General features: G+C 38.5%; 8 protein-coding genes across 15 annotated transcripts in view; 4 read left to right on the top strand and 4 right to left on the bottom strand.

The window, feature by feature from the left end:
• Positions 1 to 7,679, top strand: part of LOC105697977 (pleckstrin homology-like domain family B member 1) — a 28,947-nt gene extending 21,268 nt beyond the window's left edge. The window contains exons 5-13 of the mRNA XM_012421747.2: positions 6 to 957; positions 1,035 to 1,408; positions 1,496 to 1,646; positions 1,733 to 1,958; positions 2,104 to 2,269; positions 3,445 to 3,574; positions 5,354 to 5,518; positions 5,592 to 5,849; positions 5,969 to 7,679. Coding sequence (XP_012277170.1) covers positions 6 to 957; positions 1,035 to 1,408; positions 1,496 to 1,646; positions 1,733 to 1,958; positions 2,104 to 2,269; positions 3,445 to 3,574; positions 5,354 to 5,518; positions 5,592 to 5,849; positions 5,969 to 6,157 — 2,611 coding nt within the window. The 3' untranslated portion in view covers positions 6,158 to 7,679. The remainder of the gene's footprint in view (positions 1 to 5; positions 958 to 1,034; positions 1,409 to 1,495; positions 1,647 to 1,732; positions 1,959 to 2,103; positions 2,270 to 3,444; positions 3,575 to 5,353; positions 5,519 to 5,591; positions 5,850 to 5,968) is intronic.
• Positions 7,680 to 8,010: 331 nt separating this feature from the next.
• On the top strand, positions 8,011 to 10,037 carry LOC105697984 (ADP-ribose pyrophosphatase, mitochondrial). Its single transcript, XM_012421764.1, has 2 exons — positions 8,011 to 8,514; positions 8,703 to 10,037. The coding sequence occupies exons 1-2, from the start codon at positions 8,295 to 8,297 to the stop codon at positions 9,335 to 9,337; spliced, it is 855 nt and encodes a 284-aa protein (XP_012277187.1). The 5' UTR covers positions 8,011 to 8,294; the 3' UTR covers positions 9,338 to 10,037.
• A 408-nt stretch (positions 10,038 to 10,445) lies between these two features.
• Positions 10,446 to 13,138, bottom strand: LOC105697980. The gene is made up of 4 exons (XM_012421757.2): positions 12,338 to 13,138; positions 11,838 to 12,116; positions 11,066 to 11,281; positions 10,446 to 10,961 (listed from the first exon to the last, which is right to left on the bottom strand). The coding sequence occupies exons 1-4, from the start codon at positions 12,599 to 12,601 to the stop codon at positions 10,503 to 10,505; spliced, it is 1,218 nt and encodes a 405-aa protein (XP_012277180.1). The 5' UTR covers positions 12,602 to 13,138; the 3' UTR covers positions 10,446 to 10,502.
• A 102-nt stretch (positions 13,139 to 13,240) lies between these two features.
• LOC105697983 (peroxisomal biogenesis factor 3) lies at positions 13,241 to 14,954 on the bottom strand. Its single transcript, XM_012421763.2, has one exon. It carries the CDS (start codon positions 14,816 to 14,818, stop codon positions 13,679 to 13,681), a length of 1,140 nt encoding a protein of 379 aa, XP_012277186.1. The 5' UTR covers positions 14,819 to 14,954; the 3' UTR covers positions 13,241 to 13,678.
• Positions 14,937 to 15,903, bottom strand: LOC105697985 (mitochondrial import inner membrane translocase subunit Tim8 A-like). Of its 2 annotated transcripts, none has more exons than XM_012421765.1 (2): positions 15,704 to 15,903; positions 14,937 to 15,147 (listed from the first exon to the last, which is right to left on the bottom strand). In XM_012421765.1, exons 1-2 carry the CDS (start codon positions 15,791 to 15,793, stop codon positions 14,959 to 14,961), a joined length of 279 nt encoding a protein of 92 aa, XP_012277188.1. In that variant the 5' UTR covers positions 15,794 to 15,903; the 3' UTR covers positions 14,937 to 14,958. The 2 variants fall into 2 exon arrangements, 1 of the variants encoding a protein (XP_012277188.1); XR_002762428.1 differs by having other exon boundaries at positions 15,024 to 15,147; positions 15,550 to 15,903.
• Positions 15,159 to 25,781, top strand: LOC105697979 (piggyBac transposable element-derived protein 4). Of its 5 annotated transcripts, none has more exons than XM_023434706.1 (3): positions 15,159 to 15,174; positions 23,163 to 23,316; positions 23,562 to 25,781. In XM_023434706.1, exon 3 carries the CDS (start codon positions 23,643 to 23,645, stop codon positions 25,311 to 25,313), a length of 1,671 nt encoding a protein of 556 aa, XP_023290474.1. In that variant the 5' UTR covers positions 15,159 to 15,174; positions 23,163 to 23,316; positions 23,562 to 23,642; the 3' UTR covers positions 25,314 to 25,781. The 5 variants fall into 5 exon arrangements, 4 of the variants coding, with proteins under 4 accessions (XP_023290474.1, XP_012277178.1, XP_012277179.1 ...); XR_001103897.1 differs by lacking the exon at positions 15,159 to 15,174 and adding an exon at positions 21,346 to 21,475 and having other exon boundaries at positions 21,663 to 23,316; XM_012421755.1 differs by lacking the exon at positions 15,159 to 15,174 and adding an exon at positions 21,352 to 21,475 and having other exon boundaries at positions 23,144 to 23,316.
• On the top strand, positions 16,452 to 18,455 carry LOC105697982 (tRNA (guanine-N(7)-)-methyltransferase non-catalytic subunit WDR4). 3 transcript variants are annotated; one of them, XM_012421761.2, is made up of 3 exons: positions 16,453 to 16,886; positions 16,988 to 17,357; positions 17,589 to 18,455. In XM_012421761.2, the coding sequence occupies exons 2-3, from the start codon at positions 17,060 to 17,062 to the stop codon at positions 18,215 to 18,217; spliced, it is 927 nt and encodes a 308-aa protein (XP_012277184.1). In that variant the 5' UTR covers positions 16,453 to 16,886; positions 16,988 to 17,059; the 3' UTR covers positions 18,218 to 18,455. The 3 variants fall into 3 exon arrangements, with proteins under 3 accessions (XP_012277183.1, XP_012277184.1, XP_012277185.1); XM_012421762.2 differs by having other exon boundaries at positions 17,724 to 18,455; XM_012421760.2 differs by having other exon boundaries at positions 16,452 to 16,886; positions 16,988 to 18,455.
• LOC105697981 (26S proteasome regulatory subunit 10B) lies at positions 18,310 to 20,510 on the bottom strand. The gene is made up of 7 exons (XM_012421759.2): positions 20,265 to 20,510; positions 19,864 to 19,943; positions 19,693 to 19,732; positions 19,476 to 19,612; positions 19,038 to 19,410; positions 18,703 to 18,966; positions 18,310 to 18,625 (listed from the first exon to the last, which is right to left on the bottom strand). The coding sequence occupies exons 1-7, from the start codon at positions 20,359 to 20,361 to the stop codon at positions 18,435 to 18,437; spliced, it is 1,182 nt and encodes a 393-aa protein (XP_012277182.1). The 5' UTR covers positions 20,362 to 20,510; the 3' UTR covers positions 18,310 to 18,434.
• Positions 25,782 to 25,924: the final 143 nt, after the last annotated feature.

The following is a 25,924-nucleotide window of genomic DNA, read 5'->3' on the forward strand; positions in this document are numbered from 1 at the left end:
TTCAGGATAAAGACGAACGGGTCGCTGCCGCGAGACAAGAGACCGGGCTACAATTCCCCCTTCGACAGTCCCAAGAGCCCGTCGAAGAGCCAGCCGCACTTCTCCTTCGAGTCCTCGAGGCAGACCTCGCCGGCGGCGGCCTACGAGAACGTGGCTTTCCAGAACTGCCGGCCGATGAGGAACGGCGATGCGTCCAACGACGAGCGAGCCAAGTCGGTCAACGTCGACGACGACTCGGCGAGTCATCGAGAATGCCTCCAGACGACGACTCCGGATAATAGCAATCGGTCGCCAGGATGGCCCAGCACTTGCCAGGGCAAAGACACCGGAAACGGAGGCATTCGCGAGGGCGAACGCGGCTTCTCGGGTTCGCTTTCTCGATCTCGCACTCCGAACTACGAAAACGTCGTCCCGAGGCGGAGCAACGACTCTCCGCGCTCCTCGACGATCGAGCGAACCGCGTTCGGGAAGATTCAACTGAACGGTACGAGAATCGCCGTCCACGACTCAGGTCGGAATTACGAGAACTTCGTGCCGCTCAACGGCAACGCCGATAGTGCCTATGAAAACGTCACGGTGACGAATGGGAAAGCGACGAACAACAAGGATGGCCGAGCGAGCCTCAAGAGAAACGGTCAGCTGTCCAATTCTTGCGAGGTAATTGAGAACAAGCTGGCTATATCGAATGACGATCTGTTGGAGGCGATCGAGCAGTTGTCTATGCTTTCCAAGTCGAAAGACATATGCACAACGCCCAAGAGGAACAACTCCGAGAGAGACAACGCGAAGTCGAACGAGGCCAAGGCGGACAAGGAGAGGAAGGAATTGGAGGAGGAAGATCGGAGGAAGTACATCGGGTTTCTGAGAAACGAGAAGATTCACATCCTCGGCAATATGGACGCCCTCAAGAGGAGCGTCGCGGATATCGAGATTCAGGAGGAGGATATTAATCGGGAGGTGAGTCGATGCGTTGATTTTGAAGTTCGCACGTAAATGTTCGGATCAAATCAACCGATGTTCCATTTTATTTCTAGTTTGAATTGGAGAAAGCTTTGTTATCGGCCGAATACGAGTCCGAGTCGCTGAAGCTCACGCAGGACGAGAGCGAGAAAATCAGAGTGCAGGTCAGAATCAACGAGCTCGAGAAGGAAATGACCGAAAACAACGCGACACAGGCAAATCTGCAATCCGAGGCGAAGCAACGCGTGCAAAAAGCTCAACAGGCTTGCAATTGTCTAGAGGAAGAACTGTCGAATTGTATGGACGAGATGGTCCAGCAGGAACTTGTAGAAAAATTGCGCATTCAGCAGGATGTACTAGAATCCGAAAGGAAGGCCTTTGAGGACCTGGAGTTTCATCATTTAGAGGAGGAAGCAAGCAAACTGGCCACCAGGGAGGAACTGCAAAGGTATGATGGCATCCTCTACTGTAATGCCATGCAAATTTAAATACTTGTAAGATTAACCGGAGTGATTATTTTTCTTTTTTTTTACAGATATTTAAGCGAACTCTCCGCCCGGATCGAAGCGAGGAAATCTCAACTGAATCACTTAGATTCGCAACGAAACGAGGCTAAGACTACGGCGACTAAAGACACGAGAAGCTTAGAAAGACAAAAATTAGGACATATGCGAAGACTAGAAGAAGTGAGTGCATAGGATGAAATAATTACAGGGTTAATAAATTTCCATTCAGTGTAGCTGTAGATTAATTCCGCACCGTTTTCCTTCAGGGTCGCAATAGAATACGAGCGATCGACGACGAGCTTGAAAACTTGGCACAAAATTCACACGACAACTCGGACGAAAAACGATCGCCAAGTAGGGAAGACTTCGACAGGATTTCTCGAGTTACCACCGATTCTCCGATCGTAAATACCCAAGGCAGCTTAGGAAGGAAGACCATCGAATCCCTCAAGGAAATCGAGAGAAATCGGCAGCTCCATTTAGCAAAGCAAGGTAAACGGTATTAAAGTTCTTTGCAGACCTCAACGAGGTTATTCCTTTTTTTGATTAAGAATTGCTCCGTGACCTGACCAATGCATAGTAGACGTAATTATCTTTTATTCTAATAATTATTCACATCGTACTCGTTGTCTCGCAGGAAGCCAAGTAATTTCAGAAGAAAGACGAAGAGTAGAAGAACTGAAAAGAAGAGTGCAGGACGAGGTGCGCTCCCAGTGGGAGGAAAGGAAAATGAATTGCGCGTCCTTCAACAGTGTCGAATCTGGCGAAGAGTCTTCGAGCTATTCCACTGGTCCTACGGAAAGGTAGATTTAATTCTACTTAATCTTATATTTCATTGCTTAAACATATATATAAATTCGCGTGATCTTCGATAAGATTAAGCAGCAGGATGCTATCCTTAGCGACTTGCCTTGAATTTTCGATTCTCCAGTGTTGGACAAGATTAGAATTCGAATATTTGTAAATCCACGACGATAACGGTAGCGATTAAGTCCGCCACAAATAAGCCGTGGTACGTCGCATTGGAGGACATTGTGTGATTTTTGGATCTGGTGGGGCGTTATCGAACGATATGATATCGACGTTCATTGCCTATCATCGTGGTTTAACGTTTAATAGCATTGCTGACCGCGATGCAGGGTGAAGCAGAAATAGCGTGAACACGGTGACCGTTTCGACTACTCGCATATTTTTTTTTTAAATTGTCTATAATCTACAATCCACAATGTAGTTACGGTGATACCAAAGTGCCGCGCAAAACAGGAAGAGAGGCGTGCGTCTGTACACGAGTTGCAACGGTAGTCACCGTTGCAGACTATTTCGGTATCTGCATTGGTAACCGCTGCCTATCGTGGCATCTTTAGTGGCAATTTCGATTGCGAGTGGTAATTCTTCCCCAGACAAGGCTCGTTTATTTGCCGGTGCAATCGGCGAGTCGCTCGTTAAACGTAGCATCCCGTATAGGGAGCCGCCGAAGGTCGTCGAGGCGGATGAAAGAGAAATCGTCGCCCATAATCGCGCCCGCGATAGGAAAGAGAAACAGTGCGTGTTATAATGGACAAAAATGAACCCGAGAGAAGTAGGTGAGGTCTTGTGGAACCAGACCAGACTGAGAGGCTGCAACCTGATAACTCTGATTACTAGCAGCAACTGCTACTTAACGGCCAAGGATTGGCTCTTGGAGAACTGCTGTCGGCCCATCGAAGCCTACACTTTGGATTTACTTCACCGGCGCTCGTGAGTTTGAACCCCATTAACGCGTCATCGGGGACCACCCGGTAATTTACGTCCCCTGGTCGCAACAGGCCGCGATCGCGATCCATCCGACGCAACTCCATGCAAATTACGTTTCAACGTCGACCCCGTTACGTTCGCTCCAGTGTTCTCCAATGCAGAACGTACTAGGAAGAAGTACTTATCCATTCGAATTAACGTTTCATCCGTGAATTAACGAGAAATTTCACGTTTATTCTTCCAGCGGCAGCGGAAGCAGCGACGGCGTGGACGGCGGTGCCAGCGAGAAACTGTCGCCGAGCAAACTCTCGGAGTTCACGTCCTCCAGCCCGGGACCGTCGAACAACTCCTACTCCCTGCTGCAAAACGACAGCGTGAGTAAAGCTTCGATCAAATCGCTTCATCCGCACGCTCCACGAGTCGTCTTCGGACAAATGAAAATGATTCCCGTCATCCGGAGCGGATCGCAATTGCCGGCCGGTGGTTGACCCGCTGAACCGTCCTATGCCTGGACGCTATTATCGCGAGCCAGCGGTGTGCATTACAGAGAGAAAACACGCGTCATTCGTTGACGTAACCGCGCAAGAACGCACTGTAATTGTGAGCGGTCGTGTTCGTGGGGCTGGGTAAAAAATACCGCGTTAATTCGCGTCCCGCCCAGCTCGCCGTCATGCGGTGAGTGTGTAGAGCCCGCGGGAGCGGAAAACCCATTCTCGGCGCATAATGCCGCTTCCATGGCTGGACGATGAATGCCCCCTGCTCGCGAGCACGTCCGCTGTGTTGGGGGAGACGTAGGGGCGGTTTTTGGGGGCAATGGGGTGGGGGTACCGCGCATCGCGAGGGCGATGGATCGCAGCCCGCATCGGTGCGCTCAGTGCTCTGCGCGCCCGCGAGGGTGAAGGATCTTGTTGGGTGAGGTCAAGAGCTGGTGCTTAGGAGGGACCTGTGCGCGCATGCGCGAAACGAACGACGGTCGAGCGTCGTGGTGTCATCCACCTGTTCGAGGCCGCGCCCGATTATCGAGTCGAGGAATTATTTTGTTGTAGAAAGGACAAGGGCATGTCGCTCGTGTGGATGAATTACGTCAAATCGAGGTGCAGGAAGAAGCACGCCGGTAGAAGACGAGTAAGTCGAGGGACGATGGAAGCAAGATTTGAAAAAGGTGTATCCGGGTATACGTGCTCCTGGGTACTCTCGTCGAAGTCCCAGGGACACACGAATTACCAGGGCGAGACAATCCCAAGATGGACAGGAAGTTCGTCGACCGGCAAAAAAGATCCATCAATGCTTCGTTAGTTGACTCGGTTAAGGGCAATTTGGAAAGATAAAGAGAGTCCGCGTTATCGTCGCCCTCCCACGAAGACGGTCGACAGTTATAAACGGCATCTTCATTGTGCACTTTCTCTCGTTAAGCCTAGTTAAACCCTGGGTTAATTTTCCCTCCCTAGTATGGGTCCGGAATCGGCTGCGCGGTTTAATATTAGGTAACGTTACGCACGAGGGAAGGAGGTCGGGGCGTAAATAAGTTTTTCAGGATCTCGTGATTCACGTATCGAAATATTCGTAATACGCGGGAATTCGGGGAAAGCAAGATCGGAGCGCTCGAATCATGCGAATCGAATTGTATTTCAGGAGGCGAGGAGCGAGATGGATGATGTTTGAATCGGGAAAAGATGAACCGGTGTAATGGTTGTTCCTCCCGGATAAAACGCACAGTACCGCGGAATCTAATAAAAATGCTTCCTTTGGTATTCATAAATAATCGATCTCAAGGAGATGTGTATACATCTCCGGTCCATTTTATGGGTGGCCTTCCTGGAACCGTTCTCGAAGGACGCAGACCGGGCGATACTTTGTTCTGCATTTCTGACCGAGCTCTTGGAGCCTGATTCTCGCAAACTTCCGCTATAAAAGATAAACTCGGCTTAATCAAAAGATAGACCCGACCGGCCGCTCTTCTTTCATTGGCTCGTCTTCCGAGAGCTAAGCCTGTATTTTATACTTCCTCTTCCTGGCAGTCACGGAATGCAGGGTGCAAGATAAGCGATAGGAAAGAATACGTACACGTTGTATAATACATGAATTGTGAATACCAGTTGTCTGTACTCGTAACTTCAAATCCCTTCTACTTTTAACTTTTTTTTTCTCTTCAGGCGAGAGACGATGCGAGGACTTCCATGGAAGGCGAGAGACTCAGCAGCACCAGCGGGGGCGTCGCCGATGGAAACGGAAGTCGACCCCTTTCTCAGACCTCCAGTGAAATGGACACCATAGGACCTCTGCAAACTATAAAGCGCCGAGAAAAGACGAAGCTGCAGGTACGTCTCCTCGATCTCGGTATACCTGTAAAACCCAGGCCGTTCTAATAATTTCTGAAATCTGTATCCGCAGAGACCACTCACGAGATATCTTCCGATCAAATCCGAGTCCTTGGACCTGAGGAACCACATCGAGACCGCGGGTCACCAGTTGCAACTAATCCACGACGTCTCCGTGGACGCGATCAGCTGTTGCGGCTATTTGTCAAAGATGAGCAAAAAGTTCCACCACTGGAACAAGCGGTGGTTCGTTTTCGATCGGAAGAGGAAAACGCTGGCGTACTACAGCGACAATACCACGAGAAAAGCCCGTGGCGTGATATATTTCCAGGTAAACCTGCACGAGATGGACCTCAAGGCTGACGGTATCTCATCCTGTGGATCTTCCTACAAATTGGGGGAACAAATGTTACGTCCAATGCATTCAAAGTTTATTCATTCTGTTTTCAGTCGATCGAGGAAGTCTACGTCGACCACATGAATACTGTCCGCTCGCCGCAACCATCGCTGACGTTTATTATCAAGACCTCGTCACGACTTTATCATCTCATGGCACCCAGTCCAGAAACCATGAGAGTCTGGGTGGACGTCGTTTTCACGGGAGCCGAAGGGTACCATGAGTTCGAGCATGGTGTCTGATGGCGAGCAAGTGCCTGCTCCTCCTGGACCGAGTCATCCTTAAACCGATCGATCGATTCGCTCGAGTAGAATCTTCCCAGTCTGCTGAAAGCGAACTTGTTGAGCTCGGAAGGACGTTCGAAGGAAGTCAAAGCTGCCACTCTATTTTTAACGTTACGTCAATAATTCCCGGGTGCCTTTGCAGTACGTCAGTGCGTCTTATCAGGGAGGGATGATGGCACTTTAACTCGGTCTCATTTACGGAATCCAAGCTAATTTCGAGTAATCGAGGATCCACGCATTTTGGAATATTTACTCCGATTGAAAATTGAACGATAATCAGTTGATTTAATTCCCCGTTCTCGAAATGGTCGTCGTTTCGATGAACGAGGATTCTTTTACGTTCAGTGCCAACGCGTATGCAGGATGGGGCATTATATCGCAACTTTAATCAAGTATTACATTCATTGATACGCCGCCTAATCGTATTTCGTAATATTTAATTGTGCAAAAGTTAATACAATCCGTTAGATTTTAGATGTTTCTAATCTAGTCTTCCAGTATAGGTGAACGAGGTAACCGAAAAGATCGCCGAGACCTCGTACTTGAAGATGTTTCAGGGCGAAAACGGTGCATTCTGGAATGAACCAGAGCGTTAAATTGTCGAGGGTAACTGTAAATACTGCACGTAAGTATCACGTACAGAAAAGACCTCCCGACGCGTATTCATACAACTACTTTGTACGACGTTTCTATTTTCACATAAGACAGTACTCGAAGTACGACTTTGCTTATAAAATTATGTTTTAAGAGCCTTCGCAGCATGGTGCCCAAGCATTTCAAGTGATTCAAATTTATGTTGAGGGACTTTTCGATAAATCCGACAGTGGGTTTGAATTTGCTAACAGCATAAGGACGTACTTAATGCGACGTGAATGAAATTAATTTAAGCTAAATTACTTGCATGGACACGATTACGAGATACGGATGCGGTGCACATGAAGAATGGTGCATCGGGTTTACTGCAACTATATGGAAAAAAAGGAACTAATCGATTAAGCCTCCGCGCATGATTATATCATAGTGGTACGATTACCGACAATAATGACATAACTATTCTTTTATACGTGTGACTTGTATAACGGACATTTTCTCACACGGCGTATACCTAATATATTTTTTGACGTATTTACAAAAATCACTGGATCGATTATGTACGAAGATTAAATAACGTGCCTGCGTATTTCATCTCGAAGCCAAGCGCTCGTCTTTTGGCGGAATCCAACGATGAATGCATAAAATGACTCTTCTTGCCTTATTATTCTAATCGGAACTAAGAGGTATCGACTGTTAATTATAAAGTCACTCGACTAATCATCTCGTTCAAGCAGATTATATAGCCCATGAATATATAGGTCCTCGACATTAAATAAGAACATGCCAATGTTAAATATACCGATGATCTTGATATCCGTTAGTTACGATTTTCGACTTATGTATGAAATATTAAATCCGTTGTATACATCAAGAAAATATTGCTTAACTGGGTTGGATCTTTATTATCAATATTACTCTTTTTAGTGCTTTATAGGTTACCGTTGCCGTAGTATCTTTTCTACGGTTGCCGTTACCGCCAGGAGCGCATGACGTCTCTCACGTGTGCAGTTCCGATTTTCGTCGCTGATAACCCTCAAATTGAGAGATCTGTCACGCTTGCGTAATCGTGATCTCGTTATCTGTAGAGGCTCGTGAATGGGTAGAGCGGTGTGGAACGAAGACCGGTATTGCACATGCGCGAGAAATCCCTCAATCCACGACCTTGGTGTTCTGTTTGTACATACGTGCGTGAGAGAAACTTCGCACAGTGGCAACAGTCAACACAGTGTCCGTGAGTCAGCGAGAGCAGGCGGTTTGAAACTCGCTTTCAGCTGACCGTGAGGTTAATAAAGGTCGACCTTAAGTGATCGCAATTACGCATGCACACAGAACAACCGGAATCGTATAATTACGCGAGTGCCGCAGGCCTGCGTGCACTGGTGCAATTACTAGTCGCATTAACCGTTGGAGCATCACTATCCTCAATTGTAGATGCGCGTGAAGATCGCGATCGATTCATCGAGAACCCTTCGAAATCACGACGAAACGCGTCGCTCAGTGTATGAGATTCATGAAAATGATCCATCAGAAGTGCAGAGGAGGATACTATCCCTCGAGCGATGTGCGGAGATTCGAAGTCCCGGATGACAAAGTACCGTGGTCGGTCGAGTTCAAGGAATACGATCCCCCCAACTACTCTTCGCCGGCTCTCGAGGGAAAACAATGGGCTGATCCTGACACCCGTAACCCGACTTTCAACCCACGGTGGAATTCCATTGACGGTAAATAAACTTATTCGATTATCTCGAGGATCTTCCATGACAAGGCCCGATCGAAGTGAATTCCTTGAAAATCCTTTACAGTGATTAGAAGGCACGCCGAGTCGTAATACTAATTTTATTTTTACTGATTTAGAATTTTACTGAAGTTCCTTCATTTCATAGAACACCAAAATATTGATTTTCAACAGAAAAGGTGAATCGTCTGAGCTTCGTGGGTGATTACAGCATAAACCAGAATGGCTGTCCAATTAACCCAATCGGTCGAACTGGAATTACCGGTAGAGGGTTGCTGGGTCGATGGGGCCCAAATCATGCAGCAGATCCAGTCGTTACTCGATGGAAACGCAATGGTACTGGTGCGCTAGAAATAGACCGAACAACGGAAAAACCTGTCCTACAGTTTGTTTCTATCCAGAGACGGGATTCTGGTGCATGGGCTATTCCGGGAGGCATGGTAGAGGTAGGTGAAACTGTCTCGGCTACATTGAAACGAGAATTCATGGAGGAGGCGATGAATATTTTAGAGAAAAGTGAAAGTGAAAGAGAGGAGCTCGAGGATTCCATTAAAGCATTTTTTGAACGTGGAGATGAAATTTATAAAGGATACGTTGACGATCCTCGAAACACAGACAATGCTTGGATGGAAACGGTTGCATTAAATTTTCATGACGAAGATGGTAGTACCGTAGGCACTGTTTCGTTAAAAGCAGGAGATGATGCATCGAATGTAAGATGGATGGATATAAGTGCACAACTTAATTTATATGCAAACCACAGTGAATTTATTAAACGGATAGCACACAAACGTGGTGCGCATTGGTAAATTAAGTACTTTTCACCAACTAAATAATGCCTTACTTAAGTGTTATATTTCTTGGATTTAAGACATTTAACTGTTAAGAAGATATTTTAAATATAATATGTAAATTATAGTAACATTTTATATGGGGTGGGGGGGATAAAATAGTAAGTTACATATATTTTGGAGTTTATATACTTTTTATATAAACATAAATTATTCAGTCATAAAAAAACAATGTTATTACGTTATTATCATCTTAAAGAGTACATGCATGTTCTTATATATCACTACAGGGGAAACTAAGTATTTTTATGGTATCTATTAACAAACTTAATGCCTCAGTTATATAAAATATACATCTAATGATGTTTAACTACTATGTATGCATCACAGATAACATTCCAACAGTAATCATAGGAAGTGTCTTATTACTGTATCATAGTCTTGTAAGCACAATTTTGCATGCTGGGTCTATCTTTTAAAGTATATTATTCTCTACTGCTCAACTAATTGTATTAAGTGAAGGTGCTGGTTTATATCTTTGTCAATTGTAGCTGTTACATTATCTCATAAAAATGTAAGCAATCTATTTTCACCATAACTTAAGAATAATTCTGTCTGAAAGAAGTTTATAATATAAAATAAAAGTATGTATACAAATAAGATAGTTGATGTAATAAAACAGTGCAGTTGGTCATACCTAAGGTCTTAAAAACGATAACCCGTTTTGTTATTTTTTCTCTTAAGAGGAGACTTTTTAAAATATTCTCATTCTGCTTGTATATTAAATTACCATTTACTTTATGACATACTTCACTTTATGTTATGAAATGTTACCATTTGCAAACATTATTAAATTATTTTTCTTATTAATATATCATAATAGGGCTTATATTACGATATAAATCAAAATAAAAATACACTAATACAAAGTGTTGACATCAAAATATATATGCTGTTTCCTATTCAATAATAATTTGCCATCGACACTTTTACAGAGCATTTCATTTACTCCAAAATAATGTTTAGTCATTAAATCTTACTAACCAAAAGTTAATTATTATCAAAAATACGTATAATGACAATACTATCAATTACATTTTGAAGTCAAGATATTTGTAAGGCCAGATTTTTAAAATAGCTAATTATGTTATTATTGACCATGTATAGTTTACTCATAAAACCTTCAGTATGCTAGGTTTTCTTGAGAACTTACAGTGATAGGTACTGGATTGGTGTCATGTAAACCTAGAAAATCTAGCAACAGTTTTGTTGAATCATGGATTTCCTGTATTCTTTCGGAGGAAGATGCATTCAAGTCAAAACTGTATTCACTTTCATTATCAGTTAACTGATCGAGTATACTGTTTTTACTACAAATAGAATCCTTGACTCTGTCTACCCGCTGATTACTAACGTTAGTAGTGGCAGACATATTGCTATGCTTACAGTTAGATATAGATTTTTCTAAACTAAGAGCATGTTGAGCATTGACTTGTCCTAGTTGAGCGGCATTGGTGAACAACGAACGAGCCCTATTGAGATCCATAGAGACTCCGCCTCTTCCTTGAGCATAATATACACCTAAATTATACATTGCATCGGCATGACCTTTATTAGCAGCTTCTTCATAGTACTTTGCAGCCTAGAGAAGAAAGTAACTTGAAATTTTATTTTTAATGTAAAATGTGACGTCTCACTTAAAGTGATATAATACGAATGTTGTCTAATAACTTAAGCATGATCTACCTTTACGCAATCGATAACAGTTCCCAATCCTAATTCATGGCACAAACCCAGATTAAATATACTTCCAGGAGATGAGAACTTGGCACCTTCTGAAAAATGCTCAAGAGCATCCTTGTAACGCTTGTCTTCTAGTGCTTTTATCCCATGAAGGAGCGCATATTCTCCCATGGCTGTTATATGTGTTTGAGCAAATTCATTTGCTGCTTCCTGTAGAGCCTGTGTGCAATTCAAAGCATGTAAAATTTGAACTTCACCGTGCATCCACCCATTGAACATATTCATATAATATTGTATCTAGCAATGATCCTATTTAATACCATATCCACCTTTAATTAATTCATTAAATAACATTATTCTAAAGGATTTGAAGGTATGTTAAGGACAGAAATGACACAACTATTATTTAATGTTATACTATTTATAATATGCCCAAGCATAAAATATACATATATTACTATGTCAGTTATAACAAAAGAATATAATTAAAGATGCGCATTAGTGCAAATCACAGTAGTTGCGCCATGTCATACATACACGCAATGTAACAAATGAAATGTTTGACAGCATAAATCAGTTAATAAGTGAACTATACAGCTCTAATTAAAGTTACGGTTTACTCTGTAAACCAAACATATAAATTTGAATTACTATATGCTATTTCATTTATGGTGAGATCAAACTGCATAAACATTACGGACTTTTTAATCCTAGTTAGTTCTGTGGGTATCGAGTTTCATTAAAGAGTATAGTGCCTGCAAAGAAGCATTCTCACCTCTTCAACAGTGATAGGTCCAAATGGCTTACTGGCTCTCCATTGTTGTTCCGATACGTTATCATCGTTTGTCTTATTATTACTATTTCCGACACAATTAGTCACTGGTAAAACGTGCTGCGGTTGTAAACTTAAAATTTGTGCCAGTAGGTAAGAAATCTTCCGCTCTTTTGTTTGCAAAATATTATTGCTCGAGGCCTCCTCTGGATCTTTACTAAACAATCTTCTGTGAAGACACAGCGACTGGCAGACGACCCATCCAACTGCCAGTACGCTCGACTGTTGAAATCAGTAAACATACAATTATTAGCCACAAATACGTTTCATGAACTTTCTGTGGATGATTCCAAAAAAATTGCCAGAAAATACAAGTAGAAGGAATTTTTCTTCATTAAATTCAAATTCAAGGTCAGATGAGAAAGTAATTTTCTATAAATTCATTGTTGAAATCTAAGTGACGATACTTTCAGCAAAGTACTTATATATAAATTCATTTCTACCCAGCCAACAGCCTCGGTCCAAGTGCGTTTTGCGTTCCATTGTGAATTACGTCGTTCGCCCTTAGCTCCTTTATCCCTAACGTATCCACAGAATCCACTCTTGTAAGTAACGAATGCAGGAGGGAGGAATTTGTAGTTGCACGCGAGGCCCGTTTTAACCTCACTCGAGGAGTTACCATCTTGCGACGTTTGCGAGTAAACATTTGTTCGACAAGCACGGCGTTCCAATGTCTCCCGAATACCACGAGTTACGAATTTCCACATACCGAAATCGCAAGGTTACGTAAAAGAATTAAAACAGAGAAATCGTGTCGCGCAACCCCCCTGACACGATGTATGTACGTTTGCTCTCAAGTTGTCTTGAGTTCGTTCAAGTCCCAACTTGCTCGGAGTTGGACTGCCTTTCGAGCAGAGCGCTCTGTGTTTCTGTCACCTATCTTTGCGAATTCTTTCGCGGCAACTAATTGAATCAATTTGAAATGTGCCAATTGATTCGCAAATAACGAACCTACGCCATCTTTAGCCCTAGTTATTCGAGATGCCCGCTTATTTACAATCTTTTTATCTCCCTTTAAGATTATAAGTGGTGAGAAGATAATTATCCCCACGCATAAAATATCTGGTATTTAAATTGTACCAAATCGAAAAAGTATAACTTTTTCCCCTACTCTCATTTTCCTTGTAGATATATCAATATGAGTAATAGATTTTGAAGCGAAATTTATTAATGTTATATATAAGAATTATTCGTGATTAGATTATATTTTCTTCATTTTTATGCATACCAATCGAATTGAAAATCTGTTATGTGGATATTCAGAATTACAGGAACAGCTGCACGCGCAAACTAGTGAGAGATCATAGTTTATGATGATAAAATGATATATAATTATTATCAGAGGATCCTTTGGCAAAATGTATTTTATTACACATCAATAAGAAAACCAATTAGAATAATTAAAGAAAGTGCGATACCACAGTGTCATAATATATTATAATGTTTGGATACTAATTTTATTAATATATCACAAGACATATTTTATTGAATTTCTTGGAGAATTCATGCTTAATTGTTTCTTACATAGCATTGAAAATTGCATCTACTATCCATAGTACCGATACACTTTTAAAGATGTTGCAGAGGGAACAGGAACTGTTATTCGTAGTAAAACCAACACCTAACTGCTTCTTAGAAAACATTATTTCTAATTACTTATATGTGATAACTTCTTACTTATTTTAACCATTTTAAGGTAATCAATCGTTGAATTAACGTTTAAAGGCTCTGTTTATGTTTTATCGTGCTAATACCCGTTGACAATATTACACTCGTGTATGCACTTAGAAACTAAATGCTTCATAAACATTTGCTCCAAGAATCTTGAGCTTATCATTTAGAATAAGGCGCTCCATCCAATCAGAGGGAATGTCCCCTTTTGTTTGAATGTTTTGAACTTGTCCATGAATGATCGGAATGATTTTGGCCAGTGGCATAGTGATGTTATGTAAGTTTACAAATTCATAGGTATAACGTGCAACATCCATAGAATTGTCCACTGACTCTGTACATGGTTCGTTCGTTTGATTCGATGGTGCTGGCACTGATGCGGATCCATTAGGCATTGCAATAGTTTCAGTAAAATATTCTGAGATGTGATCTATCGCTAAAACGAATCCACTTCTGACACTGTTACGGATTAGATTCTGAACTTCTTCACTTTCTAAAAGATCCAGAGTTTCGTTTATCAGCTTTAACATAATACCTTCTGATTCTCTTTCACAGTTTGGTGGTAACATATAAGATGTCAAATTTTTCACAGGTTCTCGAGAAGAATCTGCCGAGACTGATGACACAATAGCCCAATAAATCTGTTCTAAATCTCTTACAGATAGCTTTTCCGCGAGCGATTTTGATGCTACTACCTCTTCAACTTTTTCTTTTATAAATGAACTTAATTTCTGCACGCCCTCTTCCATAAAATATATGCAAAGACATAAATACCTCTGTTGTATCATCTCATTTATTTTAATTGCACCCTGTAAATTCTGAGAATCTTTGAACAAGTACCCTCCCAACAAGTTCAGCTGAATTCTTAACGTAGCAACCAGCATAGCATTTACGTAAATATGTACAGCAGATCTTGAAAATGCCAGGACTTTCAAATTGTTCCATGCAACTACTTTAACGTTACAACCATTTCTGAGCTGGTTTAGGACTTCCTCGGTATTTAAAGCATCTGATACGGAATCCCTCAAACTGATGGCAAGTGATAATATTGTTTGATTACATGTTCTCTCGGTACTTTCAAAATGTTGCTTCCTCCTTAACCGTTCTATCACTTCTCGTACTTGATTTGCATGCAATTCCCAAAGTTTCCTTTGAGTATACCTCGTAATAAAAACAAATCCTCCTATCACAACACCTCCAATAATAAATTTACGTTTATGGCGATTCAGAAACCCTTTTAATCTTGAAAACATGTTGCAATTTTAAGTATCAATAATGTATTGAAAACTGTGATAAATTTCTTATACTTTTCATACTCATACAGAGCACTGTACTAATCCCTATTAAATGTTATACATTGACAACACTTAGTGTCTGCAAATTAAGCAATCATTTACTCCAAGCTTATCTCTGATTGAGAATTCATCGCAACACGTGCCAATCGATTTGTAATGTAATTAGTTGTATCGATAAAACGTTCTACGCAATTTTTCAAACAATTCTCAATTTTAGACTCAAAACGAGAGGTTGGTTTGTCGATACAGGTTTCCCAACAGATGTCCGTCAAATTGTGGACCAGTCCCTGCAAATAAAGAATGATGAGATGTTTGTAAGTACACCCTTTAGTTTGTTAATAAAATTAAATTATAACATAATAGTAAATTATGATATAATTTAATTTTCAACTTTGAATTATATGAATCATCCTATATGCAACAGTAAGATAAAATTTAGTAGCCTTGGACTATTTTTTATAACTAATGCATTTATTCTGCTGAAGCAAAAAACTGATGTACATAATATTAAAAGCTAAGGACGAATCATATCAATAAGTACAATATTCTTAATGCAAATTTTCTAAAATAAACTATAGATAAATGTGTACCATCAAAGTAAGTTATACATTATCTAATAGCATTTGTCAAAATATGAAAAGTGCATTTTAAGAGGTTAGGTGATTAAGATAATCGAAACCCTCGCTTACAAAAATTTGAGTCAGTCTGCATCGACGTCTTGCAGTAAAACGAAAGCAATCGAACCACTTAGTTTCGAGGTTGTCTCAAGACACAAAAACATTAACAACAAATCCACTGATTTTGCATTAGGTTCTCGGGTTAACCAAGTAAGTGAACGAAAACCTGAAATAGTTGCTTCTGAGTCTCTTGCTCGATGAAATCTTGAAATTGTGGATCAACACCCTGGGAACTTTGATCTTCAGCGAAATTCATGCTTCGATTTCGCTTAATTGATTCCTACGTTAATTTTATGCCCTTCCTTTTTTTAAAGCGACCTTTGCATCGACTCTAATCGGCTCCTTACCGACATTATCGACCGAACTTGGGACTGACTAGTTGGTTCGAGATTAATATCAGGGCGTTTATTACGTATTTTTGACGAGAGCACTCACTTCTCGCACTTTCATGTCACGTGGGTTTATTCGCCGAATTACGTATTCGATATAAGAAAGAACAAGATCAGTAGCACTTCCGATCTAGTAATATTTTAAATAAAGGTACATACCTTGTAAATCGAATATTGTTGAGATGTAGTGGATTAACAGGCAGAAAGGCAGGAAGATGGAAAGCCGTTAAAAGTAAAGAAGAGAACTCGCGTCTATCTATATTTTTTTAATATGTATTACATTCATATTTATATATACAGAGAGCTCATCTCTGTTATTACATTCTCGAATACGATGGTTGCCAAAAATCGAAACACCCAGGAGGTTATCTATTTTAAATTTCGGTGTCACAATTTGTGGAAGATGGCGTTCACGGCGCTTATTTTCCTATCTTTTCTTGTATGCTTCACCACTTCGCTTAAAAGTTTGTGTCGAGCCAGTTCATATGAATAGTCTCGCATTTTCACCACCAAAAACGTTCCGTGATACTGTCAGCTACTCATTTTTCACATTTTCGCTCAGTTTGCTTTACGTAATAGACCCCCCATACGTGTCATTTTACCACCCAGTTCAACTCATCTCAAAGCACTTCCGTCGCGTCCCCCACCACCCACACATTCCGTCCTTTTAATATTATCTCGATATTTGGATCCCTCAGTTGGACCGAGATTGGGGGGAATTGTGTGGTTGTCTGCATTCTTTATTATTCTTCATCAAGGGCAACATAGAACACTGTCGCGCGACTCTTTCCGTAAGAAATGTCCCAACTCACCTGTGAAAGATCAGTGCAACAATAATATACAGTTGGTAGACTTGGTGGAATTAGATAGATTGTTCGTGGTAACATCTGAAAACTTATTTCGTTACGATCCATTTTTGAATCGTCCTTTTTAATTTTATGAATCTGATTATGTGACCTGGTATGCTCCAAAATTTTTTACATATATTTTATACAATTCCTAAAAATGTCGAAACATCTACACTATGATCAATCAATTTAATGAACGATATATGATTACAGATGGTTTGTGAAGGAACTCCAAGAACAAGACATAAACTCTAATTATTATATTAACGTATTGATAACAGTAAAATGAGTTTGGCAGTACATAATTCAAGAGTAGCCATTTGCTACGATGATAACATTTTAGTTTATGATATTGGAAATGATGTAAATACTATGTTTACTCTTCCTAAAGTAGAATCTGCTAAGGAGAGTAAAACCCACAATAACGAAGATTTTGAGACATACTACCCAGCTACGAATATATCTTTCTCCAATGATGGAGAATATTTTTTTGTTTGCACCAATCGGAAACAATTGTACTTGTATAATGGAAAAAATTTACAATTATTATCTTACAGACACTTAAAAAGAGCAATGAGTAAAGGTAAATTTTCACCGTCTAATGATGTAATTATTGCCGATAAAGCAGGAGATGCTTATATATTTTCTACAGAAAAGTCAATGGAAGATGGAACATTATTATTAGGTCATTTGTCAATGTTGCTTGATATCTTAATTACAGAAGATAAGAAGTTTATAATTACGGCAGACAGAGACGAAAAGATCAGGGTGTCCATGTATCCAAATTGTTATAATATCTTTTCTTATTGTCTAGGACATACCAAATTTATTACCAACATATCGGAACTACCACATAATAAAAATATTCTAGTGTCTTCTGGTGGTGATGGCTGTATAATATTTTGGAACTATAGATTGGGTAAAGAGATTCTTTGTGTCCCTTTTTCAGATAAACTAGAAAAAGAGGAAATACAAGAATTTAACAAACAACTTCTTGATTTCGAATTAAATGCATCTGAATTGGTACAGCCTGTGAAACACCTGAAAGTTACGAACATTGATAAAACCACATCACTACTTGCATTAAGTTTTTACTACACTAAAAGAATTGTCATTTATGAGATTTTGGGATGTACTGAGAATGATTTAATGGTCAATTATATGTATTTTGTACCTGTAGATGACGAACCTTTAGAGTGTTATCTACAGCAACATAATTTATGGGTTTTGATTGAAAGTGGGCTTACAGTTTATCGATTAAATAAAGATGCTTGGGAAGTTGATGAACTCAATCACAAACTTCAGCGAATAAATGATGCTTGGAAAATGTTGAGGAAAAATGTCGGGAAACAAAATCTATTCCCAATGTTATATAAGCGGAAATATGATAATGTACAAGATTACCAAAATAAAAAGAAAGCGCGCTTAACTAAAGTAGAGTAATACTTTTGTAAACTACAAGTTATGCAATGTAATTTCTCATTCATCCCTCATCTTATAAATACATCACACAAAATATGGACATGAAAAGATGGTTTAGTTTACAATGTATACTCTTATTCATCAACATAAATGTAATACACGGCATAGGTAGTTTTACAGTTAGATGAAACCGTTAATAATATATTGGATGGATGTAAAAAATAATTGTATAAATATATCAAACTGGTTTGTAATCCAATTTGGATTCTAATTTCTTGTTATCGGACACCTTCCGAACAGCTTTCATAAAATCTTCTTGTATTACGTACTCTCGTTCTGATCTTATGGCACAAAGACCTGCTTCTGTGCAAACGTTCCTCAAATCTGCTCCATTAAATCCATCCGAAAGTTTAACCACTGCTTCATAATCTACAAACATAGGATTACATTATTTAGTTTGAGTAAAATGTATGTATAGAAAAAAGTTATAATGAAAACAATTTTACCAATCTCGCCGTGCTTGGTAATAGGACGAGCATGAATCTTGAGAATTTCCAGTCTTGCTTGTTCATTGGGCAGTGGAATTTCAATTTTTCTATCCAATCGACCAGGCCTTAATAAGGCAGGATCTAATGTATCAGGTCTGTTTGTAGCCATGATCATTTTTACTTGTCCTAGGGAATCAAAACCATCCATTTGATTTAAGAGTTCCATTAAAGTTCTCTGTATCTCGCGATCAGCACTGGTCCCTTCAGAAAAACGCCGTCCACCTATTACAAAAAAATTACAATTTAAAATCGTGAATTTAATTATAGAATTCATGTGACAAATAAACACGCACCAATAGCATCTATTTCATCCATGAAAATGATACATGGTTGATGGTCTCTAGCATAATTGAACATCTCCCGAATCAATCTTGCAGATTCTCCTATGTATTTGTCAACAATAGCACTGGAAACTACTTTCAAAAAATTAGCATCTAATTGACTAGCAACAGCTCTAGCCAATAGCGTTTTTCCAGTTCCAGGAGGTCCATATAACAAACACCCTTTTGGAGGTGTAATTCCCACTCTTTGGAAAAGTTCAGGATTTAATAGAGGCAGTTCAATGACTTCTCTTAATTCCCGAATTTGCTCGCTTAACCCACCAATCTCAGTATACGTAACATCACCAGGGTCTTCATGTGACATATTGTACACTAATGGATCCACCTATACAAAATGACAATTTATCAGACATATACATTAGTTCACAATTGTATTACATGCTGTCATACCTCTCGCGGTAAATACCGCATAATAGTAAGCGTGGTCATATCAAGTGCAACCCTTGTACCAGACTTCAGTTTATTCTTATCCAGTTGACGTCGACATCCAACAACATAACGAGGCCCATTTGTTGCTTTCACAATAACTGCAAAATAGATTTTTTAATCAGTTTTTCACATACAAAAGTCACACTTCCTTTAATTTAATAATGTATTTAGTACTTACATTTTTCTTCAGTCAGCTGCTTCAGTACCTCGCCTACAATCTGTTAAATAAGCATAACATATTTAATAATAAACATTATATTTAAAGGATTCGATTCTGATTTTGTTGATAAAACAAAGAAAGAAACCGTTTTAATTCTACATTTATACTAAATTAGTCATTTTAACTTACTTGACCAACGCTTTGCAAAGCCTTCAAGTCATTTTCAGACTTGTCATACTGCTTTGTAAGATCCTTTAAATGTTCTCGCACTAAAAAAATAATATATAAATTCAAATTATTAGTACAAAACAGTGTATCAAGCATCAGTAGAAATAAAAAATACTCAAAATAATCGAGTCATGATGGACCATTGCAGTCCAGATATGACAGTAGTCAGTGATGCAATAGTAATACTTAGGATTTCTTTTCAGCGTACAATTTAAGATAACATCTTATTAAATTTAAAGTTAAAGATGTATTAGAGCCGTCAGTAAAATGTAAGAATAAATTCTGGCATAATGGGTAAGGTTATGTTAATCCAATTCTAGATCAAGGTGTTTCAATATTATAAGGAGAAGTCATATACTTACTTTCCTTAAGCCGAGATTCTACTTCTTTATGTTCTAAAAGTCTTTTTCTATAATCCTGTATAGCCATATCCCTTATAGGATGCACTTGAGCGGCCATTTTCACTTATTTTGCTGTATAACGATCACCTTCTTCTTCTTTACTCTTTGTTGGAACCGGTCGACGTTTCGACAGCCATTAGTGTCTTTAGTATATGAGTGCACCACTAGGTGAAGGCGGGTAATTTAAGTGTTTTATATGTAGGAATCTTTTTAGAAATCGGTGAGGTATGGAATGGCGGAGGAGTGTTCTTGTGATTACCGGGCCTTCAGACCGATTTTAACCTGCTGTAAATCAATTAAACTTCAATTAACTGATTTAAACTAAGTGTAAACCAGTTAAACTTCGATGGATTCATTTAAGCCACGTGTAAACCAGTTTAACTTCGATTAATCCAATTGTGGAATCGGCCTAAGCATGGCAAGCGTCAGGATTGTGCAGTGTTGAGAAATTTGAGGTTTTTTTACGTAAAATACTTCCCTTAAGTATTTTACGTTAAATCCAAGTTAAATACCTAATAAATTACACGACAGAGATGGTGGTACTGTAAACTCATTTTTTCAAAGTGGTCAAAGTATACATCACTTTTCGATATATGTATATTTTAGTAAAACAAAAAGGAATAAAGAATAATGGTAAGTAAGAGCAAACCATTAAAAAGATTTAGGCTTCAACATTTCACTTTTCCATACATTCCATGGAAACTTTTGAATTTGTAAGTGTATCAGAAATAGGAGCTGCAGAAACAAAGTCCCATATTCGTGTAATTTACATCACGTTTGATATTTATCAAGTGAAATACCTAATAGTTTATTGTAAAAAAAACTACGTAAATTACCTAAGGTATCTTACTTACAATTTATTATATATTTCAGTGCAACGGACGCACAAAAAATAAATTATTACTCGAAATGAAATTTAAGAAAGGTTATGCTCCCATGCACCAGATGGCACTGCTATCGCCGGTTGGTTCTTTCCTTAGCGTACACTGGGAAAGACTTGTCGTATTCATATACATACTTACTACTATTTGTATCTACTGTATGGGAAATCAAAGTGAAAAGTACCCCTCGCCGTTGTCCTCACGTTTATAATTTGTAGAAATCAATGTAGTTGGTAATCTTAAAATTGATTTGATAATTTTACCAGTGGTTCTGGGAAGCTATTCGAAGATGTAAGTGAAGCCAGTTGGAAATCCTTATGCGTATTAAATAAGGTTCTTTTTCAATAACAATCACTTTCACTTTATCAAGCTTGCCCCTAACATATGTTCTAGTATTTGGTTCTTTTCTAAGGAATGCATTTATCCAAAATTGCTGTTGGAATAGTTTTTTTTATGGGCAATTTTTTTTATGTCGCAGAAATTCATGGAGTCGATAACATTGGAATTACGGCCACTTCTTTGCTCCTGCAACATGTTTATAAAGCTGTATCAATGTACAGATGTTGATTCCATTCAAATAAAACTGTCTGCCAACAATGTTATGATAACAATTGGAACTAGAAGGTTTAATGTGCATTTGACAACAATGAAAATTGTACCAAATACTTTATCAATGTTAAAAATTAGTACAGCGTGGATATCATTTCGGGTTCAAACAGAACCTATCGATGTAATGTATGGATCTTTTGGAACAGAAATAATACATTTAGCCAATGCAAGCACTCCTCTTATAGATAATATAGCTAATGTAGAGTTACCTCCAAATAATTCTATGCTTACTTTATTCTGTCACCATTGTCAGAATAAAATTTCGAATCAGGTCTTTCTGAAGAGAGTATTACCCATTCCCTCAGATGAATGCAATCCAGATGAATGGTTTTGTTGCACGCATGGTGAAAATAATTATTTATCATTACTAACTCCGAACAAATCGGACTACTTTTATGGTTCTTATTACTGTGTTTTAAATTCCAATAATATATCATCCAATGTAAAGTTAGATAATAAGACTGTAATTTGCAGCAGATGCTACAATAGTTTAGGCTATATACATGATTCCAATTCAATTAAATTTTGGAATTGTTGCATTGAACAGGAGATGACAACCGAGTCATTATTATTATTAAGGAAAATAACAGATCCCTTTAACGATTTTATACTAGCCGTTAGAACTTCAATCACTGCCTCCATAGGCGAAGAGTTGCTTTTATATGCAGTTCATGGTAATTATATAAGTTTTTTGCTGTTAAAACTCATGGAACGGCAATTAAATTTGTTTCGAGAATCAAAACTAATTTCTAAGAAAGAAATTCATCTAGAACGAGCTTGTGTTGCTAAGGTCTTATACAAGTATGGACTAAATAAAACATTACCAATACAACATTCAGAAGTGAAGCAATGTTTAGTTACTTTCTCTATGATTTTGGCCGCCACACAGCATCTCTTATCATCAAGTAAACGTATTCCATTATCCTATCGTTTAACAGAAACCTATTATATTGGATATATGGAAGTGTAAAAATATGTATAAAAGTAGCAAGGAAAAAAGAGTCAACTTAGTAGGGATATATTGCCATAAAAAAGGACAGACTTAAGATACCAGTTTGTACATACTTTGTAGTATTATTATTTATCTTAAATAAGCTATTTTTATATCATTTTTATGCTAGTAATACATATGTACAGACTCAATTAAAAAGATTTTCATTCAAACGGTATTACGTGGTTACTTATTGCACTATACAGAGCTATATTATATTATCTTCTTGTTAACACATTCGCGACCGGTGACGTGAATTCACGTTTTTCAAGTTCTATTTCTGGTCGCCGCTGACGTGAATTCACGTCATTTTAAATTCTATTCCTGATTGCCGCTGACGTGAATCCCGTCCTGCTTAGTTGGCTCACTAATTTTTAGCCGGCGCGGCGCTTGCGGCAAATCGCCTCAGTTATGATTTGAAATACACTAAAAGGACGCAGCCATTGAGCAACTCAGCCAAATAAGCCGTAATATTGTTGACCTCACTTGTCTCAGTTGCAAGTTTGGATTTTGGGAGCGAATGAAAAGAAAGGTAAGGAACAATGATCAAAACTTTCCTCGACTTTTCACGAATCATTTCGCATGAACGGTCAAATGTCAAAATCTAAAGTGAGATAGCTAAGACTTTGTTCAAAATTTTGTCAATTGGCTCACTGAGAGATTACTTGCTGAAAGAGTCTATTATCACATGTACATGTTCAAATAGGGGAGAGATATATAATTTGTACAATTCTGTTATTGACATTGTTTTATTTAGGCTGCATTTTTATATTTCAGTGCTTTCATACCGGATTTGCTAGTTTTATCAGATATATCTGTCCCATATACATAATAATCTGAAAAAAATTTACCGTTATAATGGAAAATGAAGAAATATGTGCTGACGAGATTTCCGAGATTGAATCCACAGAACTTCATAGCGATAGCGAGACGGACAGCGACACAGTAACGCAATTTATGCAGAGGCATACAACTCAGATAATATATGACAGCGAATCCAGCGACAGTGACTACCAAACAGATAATCAGTGGACAAAATATGATCCAAAGAGAAACGTAGAAATGTTTACCGGCATTTCGGGTGTCAAGCTACATCCAAATAACCCTCAAAGTATAAGTGAAATTGTCGAACTAGTTATTGAAGATGATTTTATAGAAATGGTCGCAATTGAAACTAACAGATATTACGATCAGATGCACCGCAGATATAAATGTGGAAGGAAAACAAAAGAGTGGTACGATACTACAGTTCCCGAGATGAAAAAATTTTTCGCATTAATTATTTTGATGGGACAAGTACAGAAAACTACGATACATGATTATTGGTCAACACGTCCGTCAATCGAGACACCTTTCTTTTCAAAAATAATGACGAGGCATAGATTTCTTCAAATTTTGCGCTTCCTGCACTTTTCCAATAATACGGAAATGGCGTCAAATCCAAGCAGGTTGTGTAAAATTCAACCGGTAATAAATTATCTCTTAAATAAATTTAGCACCGTATATAAGCCCGAACAGGAGCTTTCTTTAGATGAAGTTATGATACCATATCGTGGAAGATTGTCTTTTAGCGTTTATAATCCGAGCAAAATAACAAAGTACGGAATACTAGTCAGAATGTTGTCTGAGGCAAGTACTGGATACCTCTGTAACTTTCAGCTGTATTGTGGAAGAGGAGACCCTTTGGAAAAAACTATTTCACATCTTTTAAATAAAAGCGAAAACTTATGGCACCATGTATACATGGACAATTATTATAATAGTATTACATTAGCTGAAAGCTTACTGACGAAGAAAATTCGTATTTGCGGTACTATACGTAAGAATAGGGGGTTTCCAAAGGATCTAAATGATCTCAGATTAAGAATAGGTGAATTTGATTTTCGGCGTAAAGGTGAGGTACTAGTTCTCAAATGGAAAGATAAGCAAGATGTTCGAATGATATCTACCATACACAATGCCGATGTCGTTGAGACTGGGAAAATAAATCAAAAAACTGGACAGCAAGTTCGTAAGCCTGAATGCATTATGAAATACAATCAACATATGAAAGGCGTTCATCAAGCTGATCAGTATCTTTCATACTATTCATTTTTGCGAAAATCAATCAAATGGACAAAAAAAGTTTTCATGTTTCTTTTACACTGTACTTTCTTCAATTCTTTTATTCTGTATCGTAAGCTTAATCCACATACCAATATAACTTTTTCCAAGTTCTTACAAACTCTGGCTGAAGAATGGATTTCCTCTGCTACTGAACATCATGATACAGAAAATTTACCAAGCAGTTCAACAGCTTTGGGCCGAGCACCTCACTTTGACCCCCCTTACAGACTTTCAGGAGACATGAAAACACACCAATTGGAAAGAATTGCACAAACGGGGAAATTAAAATACCCACAAAAGCGTTGTAGAGTCTGCAAAACTCGTGGAATACGTCGTGACACTTCTTATATATGCAAATTATGTAAAATTCCTCTATGCAAAAATCATTGTTTTTCGATTTATCATACTAGCCAGAAATATTAAATTTTGTTTTTGCTCGACTTATCCAAAATACCTGTAATATGATGCTAAATAAATTCAGCACAATGATATCAAGTGGTCCATTGTCTACTTATAAAGCAAGTATACAAATTATAAAAATCTTTTTATTTTAAATAACACATAAATGCAACATTGATATTTCAAAACAAATTTTATCATTTTTATCCTTGCTTTAACGATACAAGTTTGCGGCAACCAGTTTCAGAATTTCATTATTTTCGCCGGTACTCAGTACTTGAAACAGAACAACTTTGCCGGTCGCGAATGTGTTAATATTATACATTGTGAGTCAATAATGTTGAATTTATATTTAACCTTAAGGCTTGTATTTATATTCCTATTTCTTTTCTCCCTTTATTAATTCCATGTAACGTAAGTGAATTAGCTTAATACTTTAAAGTTTGTTAAAATAGTAGTTAAATAAATCTAATCATTAGACTATGTATCAAAGTGCTCCTTTTTCCTTAATTGTCCTTATTAAATAACGTTTGTAATGCGATTAATCTGAAAAGTTTTTACATAACAGAACTAGATGTTCACAAACATCACTTTTTATCCCAATATATCTTTCTTTATTTCTTTTTAATTACTTT

The sequence above is a fragment of the Orussus abietinus genome, unplaced genomic scaffold (assembly GCF_000612105.2).
Source record: "Orussus abietinus isolate OABI.00-Male unplaced genomic scaffold, Oabi_2.0 scaffold1, whole genome shotgun sequence".
NCBI lineage: Eukaryota > Metazoa > Arthropoda > Insecta > Hymenoptera > Orussidae > Orussus > Orussus abietinus.